Genomic DNA, 21,057 nt, shown 5'->3' with positions numbered 1-21,057 from the left:
ACTAGTTTGGAATTTAAGGAGACTATTTGGATGATTAATCCTACCCACATATTGATACAAATGTGTACCATGGCTAGGCCATGACAACATTCATGGATTCAAATGCAACATTCACCATTTTATTCCATTAGAATAAAGCAAAGGACCATTTTGGACTTTGAAGTTTAGAAATAGTTCTCGGATGACTAGTTTTGTTCGTTTAAACAACTATATTACTGGGTCTCTACAAAAATACAAAATCTTATTGGATGTGATATCTAAGACAATTGAAATTAATGTGCTTCACATAATTATTGGCACTCCCAACTCAATACGTAATCCCTTTTATTTGGGTCAAGCTCAATGAAACTTTCAGAACTAATTATTTGTTACAACTTACATTAATATTTCATAAAGAAAATAGGATGATCCCCTTTGCAATAAGAGGAAAAAGAATTTGCAAAGTCTGGTTGATAATTGAGAGTTGAGGAAAATCATCAATCTCAAGCGAAGTTGTAGATATATTTTGTAATGAGCTGATTGACAATTATCTTGTAAGCTTTTTCTGTAGGATGATAACTGTCAAAAAACACGTACTTAGAGTCATCGGTACAAGTGTGATGGTCTAATTGGTTGCACAGTATTGCTACCTCTACAGTTCGAGTGCCACAACACCCTTTATTTGCAATCTCAAAGCCTGAATTTTACAATATACCAAATATTAGATATCCTAAATAAGATAAAATTAGAAATTTATAATAATATAAAAACATTAAAAAAATGTTTAAAATTATAAATGAGAAAGGTATTGTACCATATTTTTTTGGATTTGTTACGGGATCAAGTATGGGGTTGTAGACATCAATATAGACCACCTTTGCATTAGGAAAATTGTTGTTAAGGTAACCCAACTCCCTAGAAAGTTTATCATTGAACACTTGTGATGCTTGATTGGGCTGCTTTGCACACTCAGTTTCTGAGCCTCCAGCCAAAAGTCGCTGTGATGGCACACATCCTAGTGGTGGTGCACTGAAAACACCAATCCTTCGTGCCCCCAGTCCATATAATTCCTTAATTTATATTTATATATATATATATATATATATATATATATATATATATATAAAACATCATTTATTCCACCTTGGTACCACTGTATTATACTTTACCATCAAAGAATTAAGTAATATATTATACATATAGTGTTTGAATGGTGAATTTCCTGGTCATGGTCCAGGATATACAATTCGCGAGTCCTACTTAGAAGGTGTTAATTGTTATTAAGGTAAGAATAAATGTTAACTTGTAATAATTATCATGTATGTTTGATACATGTCTTCTCATTCTTACCGTGTGTGGTTGTGAAAGTAAAGATTATATATCAAATGCATAAAATACATTTTCGTTAACTTGGGCCTATGTCACTAGTGAACTTGAATATCACCAATTATAAAGGGAAAATATAAAATAAAAAAAAAAAATTAAAAGAAGAAGATGAAGTTACCTTGATGAAATTAGAAGCTGAATTGAGTAAAAGATCAGCATAAGATTGAATATCGTATTCGGCTTTCCTTATCCCAGTAAGAAAATAGGTATCGGCAATGTCATTGCTGCTCGCCACCACAAAAACTACACTTTTGGCTAATATGAAGTTTGTTCTCTGTTCTCTAACAATTCCTTTCAACTTTCCTATGTATTGCTTGAAATCTTGTAATTGCTCAGATAGTGGTATGACTGACTATATGTACTCAAAAAAAATAAAGAAAAATAAGTATATGGAAAAACAATGAATCATGTAAATTATGATTATATAATGAAGTTGTTTTAAAAAAAAAATTAAAAAAAAAAAAAAAACTGAAATGTAACAAGAGTCTTATAGTTCAACTGACACTTTTTGGTATTTATAGTAAAAACATTTAGAGTTCAAATCTTTCATCCCATTATAACTATCGAATTATAAGGGAAAAAAAATCTAAAAACGTACATACCACCACTTTAGGTGTCAAAGGATCGTATCCTGTACCATCAGATGCAAAGCTTACACCTGTCAAGAGATTTTTGGGTTGCAAACTTGGATCCCTATAAGCTGGTAGAAGGTCTTTAATTCCCAATTCTTCCACTAAGAGCATCCACATTCATTTATCCTAATTCTATCCTATTTTACCATTCAAAAAGCTATTTTATCAATTATACAATACAATTTTACAATACCTCAACATCCAATCTTTTATTTTACCATACTACACATTAAAATAATATAAAAATAATAGTATAAAAATATTTCTCAATTCTCTCTCTAATCTCTATATCTCTTACTTTCAGTTACACCACCACCTCCATCCACCTTCTTTCAGTTACACCACCACCACCGTCCACCTTCTCTCAGTCACACCACCACCACCATCCACCTTCTCAGTCACACCACCCACTTCTACTAAGCAAAATCCAGAAACCAGAAACCAAAAATCATTCACAAACCAGAAACCATCATTCTAAATCTAAATCAAAAATCAAAATCGAAAACCCACTACCGACCCATGCCACCGTTGCACCACTGACCCACGCTCACATCAGTCACAAACCTACCACTGCCAGAAACCCACACAACTTGCCGATCTCCACCGGTAAAAACCCCAATCACTCACCGATCTCCAATCTCCGATCCAAATCAAAACAAGAAACCCATGCCGTCGCTGCACCACCTGACCCATGCTCACATCAGTCACAAACCCACCACCGCCAGAAACCCACTCCCACACAAATCAAAACCCACCTGACCCACACAAACCACGCGACCCAACCGCCGCTGGGTAGCTCGATTTTGTTGAAACTTGAAGGAAGCGGATTCGCCGCTGGGAAGCTTGAAGAAAGTTGATTTTGTCGGTTTGAAGAGAGAGGGTCATCTACACATGCAAGAATGTCGGTTTGAAGAGGGTCATCGGAGCACCGATGCCTCGTCGGTTGAGTGAATCGGTAAAGGGATCGGAGCACCGATGCCTCATCGGAATCACTATCAAAAAGAGAGGGTCATCGGCGAGAGAGAAGATTCTAACTTATCGGAGAGAGAGGGGCATCAGAGAGAGTCTTGGGTCTGAAGAGAGTAGAGAGCAAATGAGAAAGAGAGAAGGAAGAGAGAGAAAAGAAGAGAAATAATGAGAGAGGAGAGAGAAATTTATGGGTAAATAAACAGGAGGAGAGACCATTAAAAAATTATATTTTTTATCCCATTTAGCTACAGTACCCTCTTACATTTACGATGGTACTGTAGCTATATGGCAAAAAAAATTTGGCATTTTCCAATTTGCCATTTTCATTGCTGAGCAGTTTTTGAGTTTAAATGCCAAATGCACCTTACATTTGGCATATACCACACTCACTGCTGATGCTCTAAAAGAGGGGGTGGGGAAGAAAAATTCTATTACATATTGAATACTTTAATGATGGAAATAAAAAGAACAACTCTAAGGAATTTGACCTACAATTTTAAAATTTTGATTTAATTATTTACACTTGACCTACAAAGCCTAATGAATTTTTATATTTGGAAACTTTATGCTATGAGAAGCCAACCATTGATTGGATAAGAGGCCCGTAATGTTAGGTGTGTGTGTGTGTACATATATGTGTGTGTGAGTGAAAGTCTCACATAAAAAATTAAAAAAAAAAAAAAAAGTGAGTTAAAAAATTAATATGACATAATTAAGGCCAAACACATAATCTTGAAACTTGTTATTATTATTGATTTGAAAGAGTTTGATTAAAACGAGAGAAAATAAATGCACTAAGAGTTCTAGGAGATCATTTTAGGGTTTTGTTAACCTATATGAAATATTTTTAAAAAATAATTTATAGGAAAAAAATAATTTTTTTTACAATATTTTATTTTTCATATAAAAATACCAAAATTTTTATAAAATAATTCATTAACAAATGTTTTGAAAATATCCGATTACTAAACCTAATATTTTAAAATTCCGAAACGCATAAATTTTGTAGGAAAGCACGGACAGGACAATGTTTCTAATTTTCTTTTCGTAACATAGATGATCCTTTTTTTTTTTCTTTTTTTTGAGAATGCGTAACATAAATGAACCTGGTCGTGTGTGTCAGCATGAATTGAGGTTAGATATGGACTGAAGACTAAAGTCACTAAACCAAGCCAGACAATTGTCATGAATTTCTCAGTATTTCACCTCCCAGCATTTAAGTGAAATAAAGCCAGTTGGTTCAATTTTTTAATCTCGAAGATTTTCACATTGATTCGGCTTGGATTTTGGTAGGGATGTGGATCTCCACATGTAATAACTTTTTTTTAATTTTTTTTAATTTTGTTTCTTTTCTTAGAATGAATAACTTTTATAGTTTATTTTTTTATTTTTAGAAAAGCAAACAGTTAGATATTCTAGAATAGCAAAAAAGTATATAGTTTCTTTGTTCAGCAAAAAAATATATAGTTTCGTAACGTGTTAGGTCCGTTTGTGTGCAAAGGGGGTGTCGGAGAGTCCTAGTTCCATTTAAGTGTGAATTTTTTGTATAGATTTTATTCTAAAAAATATTAATAATAAAAAATTGTATAGATTATGCGTTAATCGGAGTCTCACTATACAGCCTTTATATCTTGTGTTGTAATACATATTAGCCCAATAAATCTCTTATTATAGGCCAATTTTTTTTTTTTAAAAAAAATTTATAGAAAGTTTATCTATAAGATATATTTAGAGAAGTGTAACCTCAATAATATCTTCCAAACTCTTTTCCAATGCTTCAAAAAAAAAAAAAAAACTATTTTACAACAAATTATAAATGGTAAGTTGTTGTTGATTATAAATTGAATCCATAACTTAAATATTACATTTTTGCCCACCTATAACTACAAATAATAACTTAACACTTAGAATTTGTTATGAAAATGTTATCAACATAGCATTTCTCATATATTTAAATGCAATAAAAAATATTTTATATATATATATATATACACACACACACGAAAGAGAGAGACAACAACAGCCTAAGAAGATGACTTGATAATTTATGCAAGTCTTGATGTTTTTCAACCATTGATAATTTAGACATGCACCCATTGAGTCCCACAATCTTATTTTTCCTACCCTATAACTCACTTGGACGTGGATTTGGGAGAGCAAACTTGTACTTTCCTCACTTTTTGGAGTTAAAGATGCATTAATTATCATTTCATTGATTTCATGTGAAATCTCAAAGAGTTTATAGAGAATCTTAGATTTAGTAATTTGTGAAAAATTTTATATGTATATATTCAGTGGAAAGAGAAGATTTAAACCCTAATATTTCTATTGAAACAAAAAATAAAATCCAATAAAAGTGGTTTGACATAGAACTATAGAAGTCATCTTTGATTAGTCACAAAGCTAAATATGAAGTTTCAAAGTATACTTTTAAATCTTTATCTCGTCAAATTATGTCACCATGACCAAAAAAATGGTAGTGAAATAGCTTTAGAAAAGAGAGGGAAAAAAAAAAGTGTTAGTAACACTGTGTGTGTCAAGAGTCAAGACCATGAATGACGTGTGTATGTGTTTTAGAAAAGAGAAAGAAAAAAGTGTCACCGAGCAGCAAGACAAAATATACGTGAAGACCATGAATGGTGTGTGTGTGCGAGTCTGTGAGAGAGAGAGAGAGAGAGTTTTCAAACAACCTAAGAAGTCTGAGGGAACCTTTCCATTTGAAAATCTTCCCGTTGGCATTCCTCCATTAAAATCTCTCCCATAAGGAGGAAAATCACACTTCACCACTGAGGTAAGACCATTGTTGTTGCCTGTATCAACGATGGAGTCTCCAAACATAATGGCTGCTGGAACTGTCTCATTATTTGGTATCTGAATAACAGCTTCTGAGCTACACAAAACAGCAAAAACAAAAGAAAGAAAGAAGAACTTGGTTGATAAAGAAAAATGTTCCATTTTTAAGTAAAGCATTGCTCTAGAATTCTCTTCTTGGGATTCTTTCAATTTCGAATTTAAAATGAAAGAATAGAAGGAAATGAAATGACTTGTTGGTCTTCAACATTGCTTCCATTCATTTTATAGCACAAAACCGTAAAGCCGACTATTAATGTTTTTTTTATTTTTTATTTTTTATTTTTTTTATATCAACAGAGTATTAATGCGAGTCTTTTGGGTAAATTTTGGTAAAAATCAAGTTTTTTGGGGTTATAGTTACTGTTCAAAGTTATTTAGAGAAATGAGGAGAGAGAGTGAATTTCAGCAACAGTGTTGCCGAAATTCGAAAAAAAGTATGAGAGAGAAAATCCAATCTGAGGAGAGAGAAATTTTGAGAATTTTGGCAACAGTGTTGCCGAAATTCCTTCTGCCCAGCGTGCCCGCTTCACTGAGTGTTGCGCATGCGTGAGTGCTCAAAAGGAAAAAATAAAAAAAGTTTGCGGCAATCCCATTGCCGAAAATGGAGGGAAAAGAAAAAAAAAAATTAAATTATGGCAATGGGATTGCCAAAATAGGGGGGAAAGAGAAAAAAAAAAAAAAAAAAGAATTGTGGCAATGGAATTGCCGAAATAGGGGGAGAAAAAAAAAAAAAAAAAAAAAGAGAAATGTGGCAATGGTAGTGCCGAAATAGTGAGAGAAAAAAAAATGTGCCAATGGTAGTGCCGAAATAGTGGGAGAGAAAAAAAAAAGAAAAAAAAAAGAGAGAAATGTGGCAATGGTAGTGCCAAAATAGTGGGAGAGAAAAAAAAAAATGTGGCAATGGTAGTGCCGAAATAGTGGGAAAAAAAAATGTGGCAATGGTAGTGCCGAAATAGTGGGAGAAAAAAAAAAAGAAAAAGAAAGGGAAATGTGGCAATGGTATTGCCGAAATAGGAAAAAAAAAAGAAATGTGGCAATGGTAGTGCCAAAATAGTGGGAGAAAAAAAAAAAAAAAAAAGGAAATGTGGCAATGGTAGTGCCGAAATAGTGGGAGAGAAAAAAAAAAAAAAAAAAGGAATTGTGGCAATGGTATTGCCGAAATAGGGGGAAAGAGGAAAAAAAAAAAGAATTATGGCAATGGGATTGCCGAAATAGGGGGAAGAAAAAAAAAATTGTGGCAATGGTATTGCCGAAATAGGGGGAAAGGGGAAAAAAATTGTGGGTATTGTGGCAATGCTATTGCCGAAAATGTGAAAAAAATTATTAAAAAAAAAAGAGGAAAATCAATTGTGGCAATGACATTGCCGAAATAGAAGGATTCTTATCTACATCTTCAATTTCAAGTACATATATTCTAACACGTGAAAGTTATATAAAAAAAATATTTTGATGTGACTCATACTTGAATAAAACATTGCTGAGATTCTTTGCTAAGAATCAAACAAGACTTGAAGAATAATTTCTGCAAGAGAAATATGATTGATGTAACAAAAAGACTGGAACTCAGTTAGTCTCCATGACAAATGAATTTTTTATGTCTTTTATTTCACATCTTTGTAATAAAAGGCAAGCCTTCCTTCTCACAAAACACTTCTACATCTCTGCTTGAAGTTTTCTCACAAAACACTTCTATTCGATTGTTCAGTTTTTCTTCAGTTTTGCTTCAGCATACACAATTGTAAGTTTTGGGTTAATGTAAGTTTTTTTACTTTTTGCTTCAACGATTATGATTGTTGTTGTTGTTGTTGTCGTTGTTGTTTTTATTCAAATTTTAGATTAATAAATTTTTTATGGTTAGTACTACAAATATTTTTAGTATTGTTGTTATTTTGTGTTTATTTATTATTATCTAATTGTGTTTTTCTTTTTCTTTTTTGCAAGTATCACTCTATAATTCTCACTCTTTCAGTTGGTATCACAATTATCGTAAGTATCTGAACTCTCTATCTAATTAAATTTACGTATATGTTTTGTTAATTTTGAAATTATTTAATATTATTTATTGTTATTATTATTAGTAGTACATGACCACAAAAATTGTAATAAATTGTATTATTGTGATCTTTTTATAGTCAATTTTACTTTGTTATTATCAGTTATTACATCATTACTTGGAAAAAACTATATTGCATAATATGTTTGTTGATTTATAATAAAGAGATGTATGTGTATTTTTTTTTTTTTTTAGTACAATAAATCCTACATTTGTGTTTCGTGGAAAAATTATATGCTTTATGTATGGTTATATTAATGTTATTATATTTTATTGTTGTTCTTTTGTTCTTGGAAGATATTTATGATTATCTGGTTATGTTTTTTTTTTTTTTTCTTTCTTTCTTTTCTTGCAAGCATCACTCTATAATTCTTACATTCCTTCACTTCGTATCACAATTGTAGTAAGCTTCTCAGCCCCTAATTTAATTGGAAATTATTTGCTTAGTTTGTAATTTTTTATATAGATGATTTGTAGAAAATGTACTTTCAGATATTGTAATTTTTTAATCTCAGTAGTACAATATATTAAAGATACTGTGAAAGCGCATCTTCAGATATGGTTTAACTCATTGTAGCATTTAATGTAGGATATATTTGAAATGGAGCCTGGGTCATTCGATCATTCTCTGCCAACCCAACAACAATATCACATCTCTAATGATACAATGGAAGGCAATGTACGTTGCAAGAACCAAATTTATTAATATCCTAATAATATCTACAAATATTCAATTTACATGAAAATAATTTCAACATTAGCAATATAACATTGTACATTTTTAAAAATAATTCAGGTTTCCACGTTACGAGTGCGACCCCAATGATTTGCACCCCCCCGGCAGTTAGGCGAGCGTATCACCCCTTATTTGCATCAATGTAGACTATATCGTGTTACCCGCCTACCACATATAGATATTGACTGGAGTCTTATCACTTCTTTGGTGGAGTGGTGGCAATCTGAAACTCATACATTTCACTTACCAAATTGTGAAATGTCGATTACTCTACAAGATATAGCAATCATTACAGGATTGCCTATTGATGGCAATGCGGTGTGCGGGCCCACTAATATGGAATGTGGACCAGTTTGTCAGAATTTACTTGGAGTGACACCACCTGAAACTGCATTGACATATGGTAGCCTTAAAGTAACATGGGTTAGGAATACATTCTTGAACCTACCAGAGGGTGCCAATGCTATAACAACCCAACAGTATGCTAGGGCATACATGTTCTAGGTCTTGTCTTTACTATTTGGAAATAAGAGCCAAAATAAATTGCATTGCTGCTTTCTCATCTTTGTTAGCGAACTTTGGTGTATTTGGGGCAATATAAATGGGTAGTGCCACGCTTGCTTTCCTTTATAAAGAGTTGTGTATTGCTTCTATTAAAAAAACCACGGAGGTTGCAGGTCCTATTTTCATATTACAATTATGGGCATGAGAGCATCTTCCATATCTGACCCCAATTCCAATAATTCCAATAAATTTAAATGGTGACGACCCATACGGTTGCAGGTATGATATTTACTTTTTATTTCTATACAAAATTGTATACTGTAGCGTTTATCCTTGATACTTCCAAACCCTAAAATCAATGGCAATCATTAATTGTGTATAGGTGGGATACTAGGAGAACTTATACTCACACACCAACGCATGTTCTACCTGCGTACCGTTCTAATCATGATACACATAATAAGGATCAGGTAATATATGTTGTTACAATGCATCAATGGTTAATTTACTAGTTATATTATTGTCTTGATCGATTATAACATAGTTATTGTGATTGAAATCGCAGGTTATTTGGACACCATACGATAATTATCTGCATCCATGGTGTCTTGTAGGACAACATATATGGCTTACAACAGCGCCATTGCTATGTTTCCAAATTGTTGAGTTTTACCATCCAGAGAGAGTCATGCGACAATTTGGATTGTTGCAAAGATGTCCAAAGTGGCCTACTGACAATTTGGATAAATCTGTACATTGTGTAAGGTTGACAGGAAAGGCTGGTGTTGATTGGTGTAAGCATCATGCACCTTACTACCAACTTTGGAACCAGCGAGCTCAAAATATAGTTGGAGATGAAAATTTTCATCTAGATGTGGACTACACAACATGGTACCACCAACATGGCCACTCATTTACGACACCAGAGGCAACTGCCCATATGTAATAGGTTATTATTTTAGGATTTTTAATACTGCACTAATATTGATAAAAAATTATTATTTTAGCATTTTCAATAATACTGCACTAATAATTTTTTTTCTTTTTATGTGGCAACAAACGGAAATTAATAAGATGTTAACTTCAGCTGTTGCAAACCAAGGGAGGGCTGACCTGACTGCACAACAAGTCCTTCCGATAATAGTAGAGGGCCTTACTCGAGTAAAGTTATCAATGGAAGCAGATATTTCCTCCGTCCCTACTGAGAGGGTGACACACTTTGGGTGACGACAAAGGCACCAAGGAAGACATAGTAGACAACGTAGAAATGATGAAGCTGGACCATCCACGTCTACCCAAGCTGGACCATTTACCTCTACCCAAGCTGGGCCATCCACATCTGCCCATAATGAGCCTACCACCCTCAACAAGTATAATCCAATTAATGTCAACGAGTATTGTATGTCTTTATATCAACAGATTTGATTATCCACTTCCATAGGACAAGGATTAGAGGGTTTGTTTAGTTATGACCACTATCCCCAGCCTAGTTCAACCCCTCCCTCTTATCATCCATCACCACCTCCATACTATTCTGGGCAATACAATTATGGCCAAGATGCTCAGTTTAGTTATGAACAACCTTCCCAACCATCCCCTCATGTTGGTAATTTCTGCACACCACCAAATACATGGGCATGTGCTCCGAATTCTGAGGAAGAGGCTTTTGTAACAGACCCTGAGGAAGATGCCTCAAATGAGGATAGTGGGGAAGATGCAAAAGATGCAGAAGAGATGGAGGTGTCATTAGATAATGAAAGTGATGAAGGTGGTAATTATCAAACAGATTTTGATATTAGAACACAGCCAAGGCGTATGGGGAATAGTCCTATGCAAGCACGGAGGTACCCTCAACGAGTAAATAGGCATCCTCCACGTTGTGGAACACAACAAAAACTTCATGTACCCCATCGTGGAAATCACTAATCAATTAAACAAAATATATTAAAGTATTATCGTTGTTTATGCATCATTGTAGCAAAAAATATTATGCCTAGATAGTATATATATCACGTTATACTACTAACTGTAAGGCTTTTGCAAAAATAAGAAATGTGTACACATATTTGGTATTTGAAATTAGTGCCCAATTAATTTAATCATACATCTATTTAATATAATTTTCCAATCCACAACCTCTCTTCCAAACCCTTGTAAAAGTGTCAAAGAAAAATAAAACTTTCACCATCTAATTTTCGTCCAAATTTACAGTAGTAATTTGTGAGTTAATTTCGGCCTTCAAAAAATGTGAATTTCAAAAAACTCAAAACATAAAAGTTGTAGATATTTAAGTCACGGTTCCAGCCCATCTAGTCTTAAGTCAATTGGGTTTTTGAGAAGAGAGATACGTCTAAAATACTGATTAGTGCTCAAATATGATTTATCCTCTTTAGATTGTGGCCCTTTGATTTATTTCCTTATTTGAAGCTTTCAGACATGGTAAAGGACCCAAGCACTCCATAAAATTATATATTTGAAGGTGTTATCGAACCCCTAAACTATAATACGTAATATATATATACACACACACATACACACAAAAAAAAAAAAAAACATACACCCCAATCAAACTTGCAGTGATAGAAAACATTGTAGCATATGGAGTTAGTACCAACTTGTTTTATCAAATAATACAAACTAACAATATGGTCTAACTCCTAAAAAAAAAAAAACAGTCCAACCAATCTACTGAAGTAGATTGAATACTTATGTTGGGTCATTCAATTTGGCCACTAGTGGAGCCAGCCACAGTTCGAGTGGGGCATGTTCTTCTGTTATGGTATTCTTTCCTACAGAGGTTGCACAATGGCCTTGGTTTATGCTCTGTCCCTAAATCCATTTCATTTAGAAGCCGAGTTGATCTTGGTCGACCTTTTGCACGGCGCAACTTCACATTAGGATACAAGACCAGAAAATCAGGCTTATTCCAATGTACACTGTTTGGAACCATACGAAATCTAGGTGCATAACAAGCAACTTGTTCTTCCAAACAGTAGCAACGGTCGATATATCGCATTGCAGAGATGCCTTGATATTTACACACGGCAATGACATGTGAGCACGGAATCTTATAAACCTGCCATTTTTGACAACTACAAGTGCTCTCCCTCAAATTTACCTCATGACGATGATTACCCCTATATGCAGAGTTAAGGTTTATTGGTGTTCTGACTTCAAATAGACCATCTTCATGACTAAACACAGTAACTGAATGCTTTGGTGCATTTTTTCCCAATTATTGAATTTATTCTTTGCATAGGCTGTAATGCGTTCACCAGCTGTAATCTCTACGCGTGCCTTAGTATATCGATCGGCAAAGTAGGCTACATAACGGTAGTATGTAAGCTCAACTAATGCAGTTATGGGTAGATTTCTAGCACACTTTAGAACACCGTTGAAGCTTTTAGACAAATTTGTGGTCATTGCCCCATAACGACGTCCACCATCGTGTGCCAATGTCCACTTCTGCACTGGTAATTCCCTTAAATACTTATCACCATCTGCATTTAATTGAGTTATTCTATCCCTTGTTATTTGATACTTTCGTAGTTGATTCTCCATGCCTGCCCACATTACCATATCCTTTAAGTTTTTATTCCCAATTTTTTGATTGAAATTGCTAGCCACATGGCGAAGGCAAAAACGATGATGCCAACGTGTCGATTCACATATAACCCGTATTGCTGACATTATACCAGGGTGGCGATCAAATAAGACACATAACTCATCTCGATTAGTGACATTATTCTGAATACAACGCAAAAACCAATACCAGCTATCATCAGATTCCTCCTCCACAATGGCAAAGGCAAGTGGAAAAAGTCTATTGTCACCATCCCAAGTTGATGCAATCAATAACTTACCTCTGTACTTACCATATAGGAAAGTTCCATCTATACTAATCACTGGCCTACAATGTTGAAAACCTTCAATTAATGGACCAAAAGCTCAGAACACTCTTTCAAATAAAGCACAACCTGGCATAGTGGTAAGTACTATTCTCCAAATAACCCTGCTGCCCGGGTTTGAATAAGTCAAAGCTTTCAACAATTTTGGCAATAATTGGTAAGATTTGTCCCAATCACCAAATGCTCTCCCAACTTTCTTTTGTTTCGCCTCCTACACCCTAAAATAAGAAGGCCGATATTCGTACTTATTGTAAAGACTCTATTGAAGTGAAGAAATCCTTATGTTTGGATCATCTTTGACAATATCCCTCAACTCTTTCTCAATAATATGAATGTCTAATTGCTCGTGATCTTGTGTGAGTGTGGACTCCATACATGTGTGTGGACCATTGTATTTCCTAACCTCAAAGAACCCATGAGTAGCCCGGAAGCATGCTCGAAGACGACAAGAACAATTTTTGCAACATACAAACCAACATGTTGGATTTGACTCTTTTACACTAAATGTTTGGTTCCTCTTGATGTGATATTGTTTAATAGCAGCTTGTAGTTCATCTTTATCAGCAAAAAGCAATTCCATAGAAAACTTTTGGGTAGGGTCCCAAGTACTCTGAATGGGCTTTTCAAATGGTGGGGTTGGATCAATCATATTATCCCACGTGTTTTGTGAAAAGCTCAGTGATGAAGGTTGATGGAATGCCATTGCTGGACTGCTTTCATGATTAGGTTCATTGGGAAGCTCCTGTTCATCTCCAACATCATCAAGGACCTCGTCGTTATCAAGTTGGTCATTACTATCCATGGCCTGCATCCTTTCTAATAATGTATGGACTGCATTTTCAGTAGTAGCAGCTATGCAGTGTGTATCATTAGGATCATTAGCAGTTTTCTGAGTGGCAGTTTGGTCATACTGAGCTTCAAACTCTGGTGCAACATGCTCAGTTAGGTTATCATAATCAACATCATTGGTGTTCATTGGCCGATAAGGAGCATGTTGGTCTTCAATTGCAACATGGGTATATGTAGCATGATAGCCAGCACCACCAATGTTGATTGGAGAATGAGCCACATCTTCAGAATAATGACCAGTATGAGTGGCATATGGATCATGAAAGTGCCCGCCATGTGAATAACTAAACGATGCACTTGGTCCTTCGTTGGCATATTGAATGGGAAAAACATCTCGATGGCTTCTTATGGGCTCCACATCCACGTACAACTCTATACCTACAAAACCAAATTGGCAGTCTAACATATCGAATATTACATTGACACCATTATCATCTTTTACCAAAACTTGCTGGTAATTCACAGGATGTGGATGACATTGAAAATGAAATTTATACCAAATAGTAAGTTTTGAATCTTCTCTGTTTATATGAAGCGTGGATGCTACTCTATCACATAAATCTTCAAATGTCACACCTCTGCTTAATGGAAGTATAGAAGGAGGTGGCTTTTGGTAATAAACCCCATTTTTGCCATGTTTAATTATTCCACCGGAATGGATGAGAAAAATGAACAACTTTTCTGCCATTCACACTAAAACATAAAAGTAGTATTAATATATTAACACTACACAACCATTAAAATGCAATACAAGAAGGTAATCTATTAAAAATATTCAATGTTTAAATAGCTAGAGTTAAAAGAATTCTATTAAAGAGGATTGGTTCACTGATAATTTATTATTGTCTATCATAGTAGTTAAAATTATTTAGAATGATCTGTTATGGTTACGTAAATTATTTTATGTTACTCTTCATTTTGCTTCTTCTAAAATAAGACAGATTATATTTCTCATGCATCATTACGATAATAGATAAATATTTATAATATCGTATAATTTTTGTTATTATTATTATAACTAAAACTTAGATTTTTGATTTAGGGGCATATACTAACCTCATTTTTTTGGGGGTTTTCTTATAGCATACATGTATATTTTAGACTAATAAAGTAAGAATTTTTTGAAGAAAAATTTATGTCAATTTTAAAATTTATTTTTGCTATATGAAATTTTAGGCAAGACCCATAATTTAAAACATATCATACAAATCAGTTCTTGTTGCAAAACACATAATACAAAAACAAGATTTCATGAACAAATAATTTAACAAAAACAAAATTTTCATGCTTAGCTATGCCCCTAAAACATATCAACATGAATATTATAAAAAGAAAAGTAACTACTTAAAGAGATGTAACTCACCTTGTAAAATGATAACCACGGATAGGTATTTGCAAGTATTGTTCCTTATAATTGTTTGTAGAATGTATGGCACGCATGAATTGAAAATGGTTGATAGAATTATGAGGGGAATAAGAGTGAAGAAGAAGGCTGATATAATTTTTAGGGGGAAAAGAGTGGAAAATAAGAAACGTGAAAACTAAAGTAATATTGGTGCTGTTTAAATAAGATGCAAATTTCGTATAAGTTAAATTCTTAGATTTTAAACTGTACTAATAGAAATTGACCAAATACAGCAAGGACCATCTCTGCAAAAAATCTCAAAGTGTCTCTGTTTTTTTGTTGTTTGCACCGTGCACATCAATCATTTTTTCTTCCATAAATTTCTCCCATGCATGGATAAGAATCTGAATAAGAATATCTATGTACTTTAAATTGTACTAATAAAAATTTACCAAATACAACACAGTTCATAAAAAGACAAAAAGCCAAAAAGATGAGGAGACTTGTCACAACACAGTTCATAAAAAAACAAAAAAACAAAAAGATGAGGAGACTTGTTACAGGGAGGAGGAATAAAAAGTAAAAAGAATCTCTGAAACCAAATTTTAGGCGTGATATGGTTTTATTGGGAAGGATGAATGGAATCATTTTAGGCAGAAAATAAGAATGAGAGGAAGAGGTGAATATTTTCACAACAAATTATAAGTGTCAGGTTGTTACTAGTTGTTATTGTTAGCGCAAAAAAGTATCTTAGCGTTGGGTTCAAATTTGAACTAACAACAACTAACTAACTATGATTTATTGTAAAAATAAAAATGTTGTGTACGATTTTTTTTCCTTTTATTTTGGCAATGCCACTGCAAAGAATCTCTGCAAAATTCTCAGTTTTTTTGTTGTTTACACCGTGCCAATCAATCATTTTTTCTTTCATAAATTTCTCTCATGCATGGATTAGAATCTGAATAAGAATATCTATGTACTTGAAATTGTACTAATCAAAATTTACCAAATACAACACGGTTTATAAAAAAACAAAAAGCCAAAAAGATGAGAAGACTTGTCACAACACAGTTCATAAAAAAACAAAAAGCCAAAAAGATGAAGAGACTTGTTACAACACAGTTCATAAAAAAACAAAAAGCCAAAAAGATGAGGAGACTTGTTACAGGGAGGAGGGATAAAAAGTAAAAAGAATCTCTGAAACCAAATTTTAGGCGTGATATAGTTTTATTGGGAAGGATGAATAGAATCATTTCAGGCAGAAAATAAGAATGAGAGGAAGATGTGAATATTTTCACAACAAATTATAAGTGTCAGGTTATTACTAGTTGTTATTGTTATGACAAAAAAGTATCTTAGCGTTAGGTTCAAATTTGAACCAACAACAACTAACCATCTACAATTTATTGTAAAAATAAAAATGTTGTTTACATTTTTTTTTTCCTTTTATTTCGGCAATGTCACTACAAAGAATCTCTACAAAAATCTCAGTTTATTTTATTTTATTTTATTTATGGTACACATCAATCATTTTTTCTCTTCTATAACTTTCTTTCATGTACGTTTTAGAATTTAAGTACTTTGAATAATAATCAAACGGTACTTGAATTTGTTTCAAACAGACGGACAAGACAAGAATCAAACACTCAGCGTACTTGAGTTTGTCGTTTTCCCCTCCGGCAATTCCTTTTTTTTTTTTTTTTCCCTCTCCCACTATTTCGGCACTACCATTGCCACATTTCTTTCTTTCTTTCTTTTTTTTTTTTTTTTTTTCTCTCCCCTTATTTCGGCAATACCATTGCCACATTTCCCTTTTTTTTTTCCCCCCACTATTTCGGCACTACCATTGCCACATTTTTTTTTTCTCTCCCCCTATTTCGGCACTACCATTGCCACATTTTTTTTTCCCACTATTTCGGCACTACCATTGCCACATTTCTTTTTTTTTTTTTTTTTTTTTTTTTTCTTTTCTCTCCCACTATTTCGGCACTACCATTGCCACATTTTTTTTTTCCCCACTATTTCGGCACTACCATTGCCACATTTCTTTTTTTTTTTTTTTTTTTTCTCTCCCCCTATTTCGGCAATTCCATTGCCACAATTATTTATTTATTTTTTTTTTTCTCTTTCCCCCCTATTTCGGCAATCCCATTGCCATAATTCAAAATTTTTTTTTCTTTTCCCTCCATTTTCGGCAATGGGATTGCCGCAAACCTTTTTTATTTTTTCCTTTTGAGCACTCACGCATGGGCACTCAGTGAAGTGGGCAGGCTGGGCAGAAGGAATTTCGGCAACACTGTTGCCGAAATTCTCAAAATTTCTCTCTCCTCAGATTGGATTTTCTCTCTCATACTTTTCTTCGAATTTCGGCAACACTGTTGCCGAAATTCACTCTCTCTCCTCATTTCCCAAATAACTTTGAACAGTGACTATAACCCCAAAAAACTTGATTTTTACTAATATTTACCCAAAAGACTCGTATTAATGCTATTTATTGCACAAAACAAACTGCAATGCTTTATATCTACACTCTAAAGTTGGTAGCTGGATTCCTATTTAGGGTTGATAGAGATATATTAGATATATTGGTTCAATGTAATAGGTTCAAATTCACTTCTATATACAATCATGTTAAAGTTCATTGTAATATAATAAAAATGTAGCTTTTAAGAGTTTTTTCTGTGGACGTAAGTCGACAAAGCTGAACTATGTAACTCTCGTATTTTCGGTATTTCTATTCTATACCCTTTTTACATCCACTTTAACATATATAATATGGTATAACACATTGCGTTGCTAATATATTTAATAAGGAAAATCTCAAACAATGAATTTTGTCTAATGGCTGGAAAATAAAATTGAAAATTTACCAAATTTTTGCTATCAGACAGTTGAGAATTAAATACTTCCAAAACAATGGTTTAATTAACTCAAATGTCCAACTAACTCGTCATTTCATGTCATAAAAATTTATTGGACATGTATTAATTTGCTTAGGCCACCGATGAAGGTGGAATTGAACCAGATCATATGGTGTTCTCGTTATAAGCCAACCATCTTTTACCCATTATAAGACATTATGATCACTATCTTCAATCTTAATTAACGTACCTGAACGAATGAGTAGTAAATTGTAATAACTAAGAAATTAATGTTTATAATGACTAAAAGAAGTTTTAACTTTTAAATAAGTAAATGTGTATATATCACCCCACACCCATGGTGCGGTGATCACTTCACAAGTATAAATATAAAGGGGTTGAGATTCAAGTCTCTAAAAGTAAGTTTCATTATATAAATATATACTTAGATTATGTTAGAGTAGAATTTATATCTAGTATAAAAAAAATAAAAAATAAAAAGTAAATGTGTGCATTAACACTAAGCATTCTTTGCGTGATAGCCACTCTATAATTATAAATTCTTATGAATTAGAATTTTTTTATTTTGAGCCTTGGTCAAATAGGATTCAAATCAATAGTTTTTCAACCTATTAGACTCAATCAGACCTACCATTTATATATAAGTTTATTTTATTATACTGATTTAAATTTTTTTTTTTCATTTGATATAATTTCGGTATTTTAAAATTTTGTTTCGATGAATATAAAAATTTGAAATATAATTTAAACAAATTATACGAATTGTAATGAAAGCTTAATTTTTTACTAAGCATAATATATGCAAACACATTCCGTTGAGCCAACTTGACTCAATCCAACTTATGTGGATTGATTTGACATGTTGAGATAGAAATATCTCAACCTGATAAAGTGAACAAATTTGATTGAAAGACAAAAAAGAAAAACTAGGGGCTTGAAATCCTACCAAACCAGCACAGCTCTTCATACAAATTTAAGTGTCTATTGGGACCATTTTCTGATTTCTTCTCCGACACTATCTTTCTTGGCCATGTGCTCTTCTTATGGCTCCTCTTTTTTTTCTTTTTTTAATGATTTTTAAGTATAGCCAAACAACATAATTAATATTATCTCAATTTGTGCCAGCTAGTAAATTTGTAACAATTTTCAGTGCATAATCAAACTTCCACTAAAAATCACATGAAAAGCTCCTCTCAACTGAAAGGGAAAAAGCATTGACTATTGAATTTTGGACTTGAAATGACTGACATTATGGAAAAGGGTATTAACACGGTTGGAGAATATAAATAATTAATGTGCTGATCTTGCCTGTTAGGACATATGTGAAACTTGTTAGAGACATATGTTATGTAAATTGGTTAATCATTTGACAAAACATATTTTACTTGTAATTGGGTAGATCTAGGATGTGTTTAGTACTTCAAGGAATAGGAGTTCAAGTTTAGTATTAAAGCCATGCAAATTTGTTCAAGAAACAAGTGAAGAAGTATTGTTCATTAAATCTCAACAGATAGCTCGACAGATCACATTTATCGAGGTTTGATACCGGAGCTCGACAGTTGCTCAATAGAAGCTGTATCTGTTGAGAACTACAAAATTTTGATTTCAAGATCAGATTTCACGAGTATCCAAGTGTATTTGTGTAGGGTTTCTTTTCTCACAACCCTAGACATATATAAGGATTATTTTAAGGGTTGTCTTTGGTGATGCAAAGGTTGTTGCAATTGTGATGCAAAGTGATTATTCATGCATATTGTAACCGGAAACAATTTATCCTAGTTCATCATATTCTTTGTAGAAGCTATTGCATCTTTTCGCCAAGGGTTCTGTAACCAAAGAGCTTCTTGATCTTCATCGTTGGATGAACTGAAAAACTTTGCAGCCAACATCTTCCTCAAGTTGATGTGTTAGTCACATACTTGGATCCGTGCATCAATTGGTTAGTCATGTACTCAAAGCTGTGCATTGAAAGGAGAGATTGTTACTACATTGCAAGTCCAATTAGGTATTAGGGTAAAGGTTCAATTCTAGGTTGGTATTAGGTACTAGGATTCCTTTTACTTGCAACCGCTTGTTTTAATCATACTGGATTCTCAGGAGTAGTAACCTTAAATTCACTCGGTGGGGTTTTGCCTCGGTGGTTTTTCCCATTTGTAAACAAATCACTTGTGTCAAATTTATTTTCCGCTGCATTTAACTTAATTGGTGATTTTTTTATGCTACCACGCTTATTGCATGTAATTGAATCTAATTAATTAACTTAGCTAATTAATTGATTAATTTACCAAAGGGGTCAATACATTCTTGGCCTATCAAGTGGTATCAGAGTGGGCACACTCTGGCTGTGTGATCCATTGACCCTTGTTTGTCATGGATAGAGGAAAATCTCTAATTATACCTTCTTTATTTGATGACACTAACTATGCATACTGGAAAGTACGCATGAAAGCTTACATGTAGTCTTTAGATGAGAATGTGTGGCAAGCTGTGGAGATTGGTTGGACTAAGCCAAAGTAAGCGTTGGCTGATTGGGATGATGCCAGGATCAAAGCAGTGAACTTCAATAGTAAAGCATTAAATGCTTTGTTCAGTGTGGTTACCAATGAGGAATTCAAGAAAATATCCTCTACTGAAACTGCTAAGGAAGCATGGACCATCCTCTAGACAACCTACGAAGGAACTAAGGCTATCAAGGATTCAAAGCTTCAAAGGATTACTACGAGCTTTAAAGAGATTAAGATGGAGGAGGATGAGTCGTTTGACGAGTTTTATGCCAAGCTGAAGGACATAGTCAACTCTACCTTTAATCTTGGGGAAACTATTCTCGAACCCAAAGTTGTAAGAAGGTGCTCAAATCTCTACCTGAGAGATTCCATGCCAAGATCACTACCATTGAAAAATCAAAGGACATTGACAAAATTCCTTTGATAGAGCTGGTTGGCAACTTGCATACCTATGATT

The 21,057-nt window shown here is 33.5% G+C and overlaps 1 protein-coding gene across 1 annotated transcript; it reads right to left on the bottom strand.

Moving 5' to 3' along the window:
• Positions 1-11,828: 11,828 nt before the first annotated feature.
• On the bottom strand, positions 11,829-13,005 carry LOC142611585 (uncharacterized). Its single transcript, XM_075783698.1, has 3 exons — positions 12,976-13,005; positions 12,388-12,859; positions 11,829-12,283 (listed from the first exon to the last, which is right to left on the bottom strand). Exons 1-3 carry the CDS (start codon positions 13,003-13,005, stop codon positions 11,829-11,831), a joined length of 957 nt encoding a protein of 318 aa, XP_075639813.1.
• Between the last annotated feature and the right edge of the window lie 8,052 nt (positions 13,006-21,057).

This window comes from Castanea sativa, chromosome 1, assembly GCF_040712315.1.
Source record: "Castanea sativa cultivar Marrone di Chiusa Pesio chromosome 1, ASM4071231v1".
NCBI classification, from domain to species: domain Eukaryota; kingdom Viridiplantae; phylum Streptophyta; class Magnoliopsida; order Fagales; family Fagaceae; genus Castanea; species Castanea sativa.
Note: the sequence above shows the minus strand (reverse complement) of the source record. Positions and strands in the feature narration are given on the sequence as shown.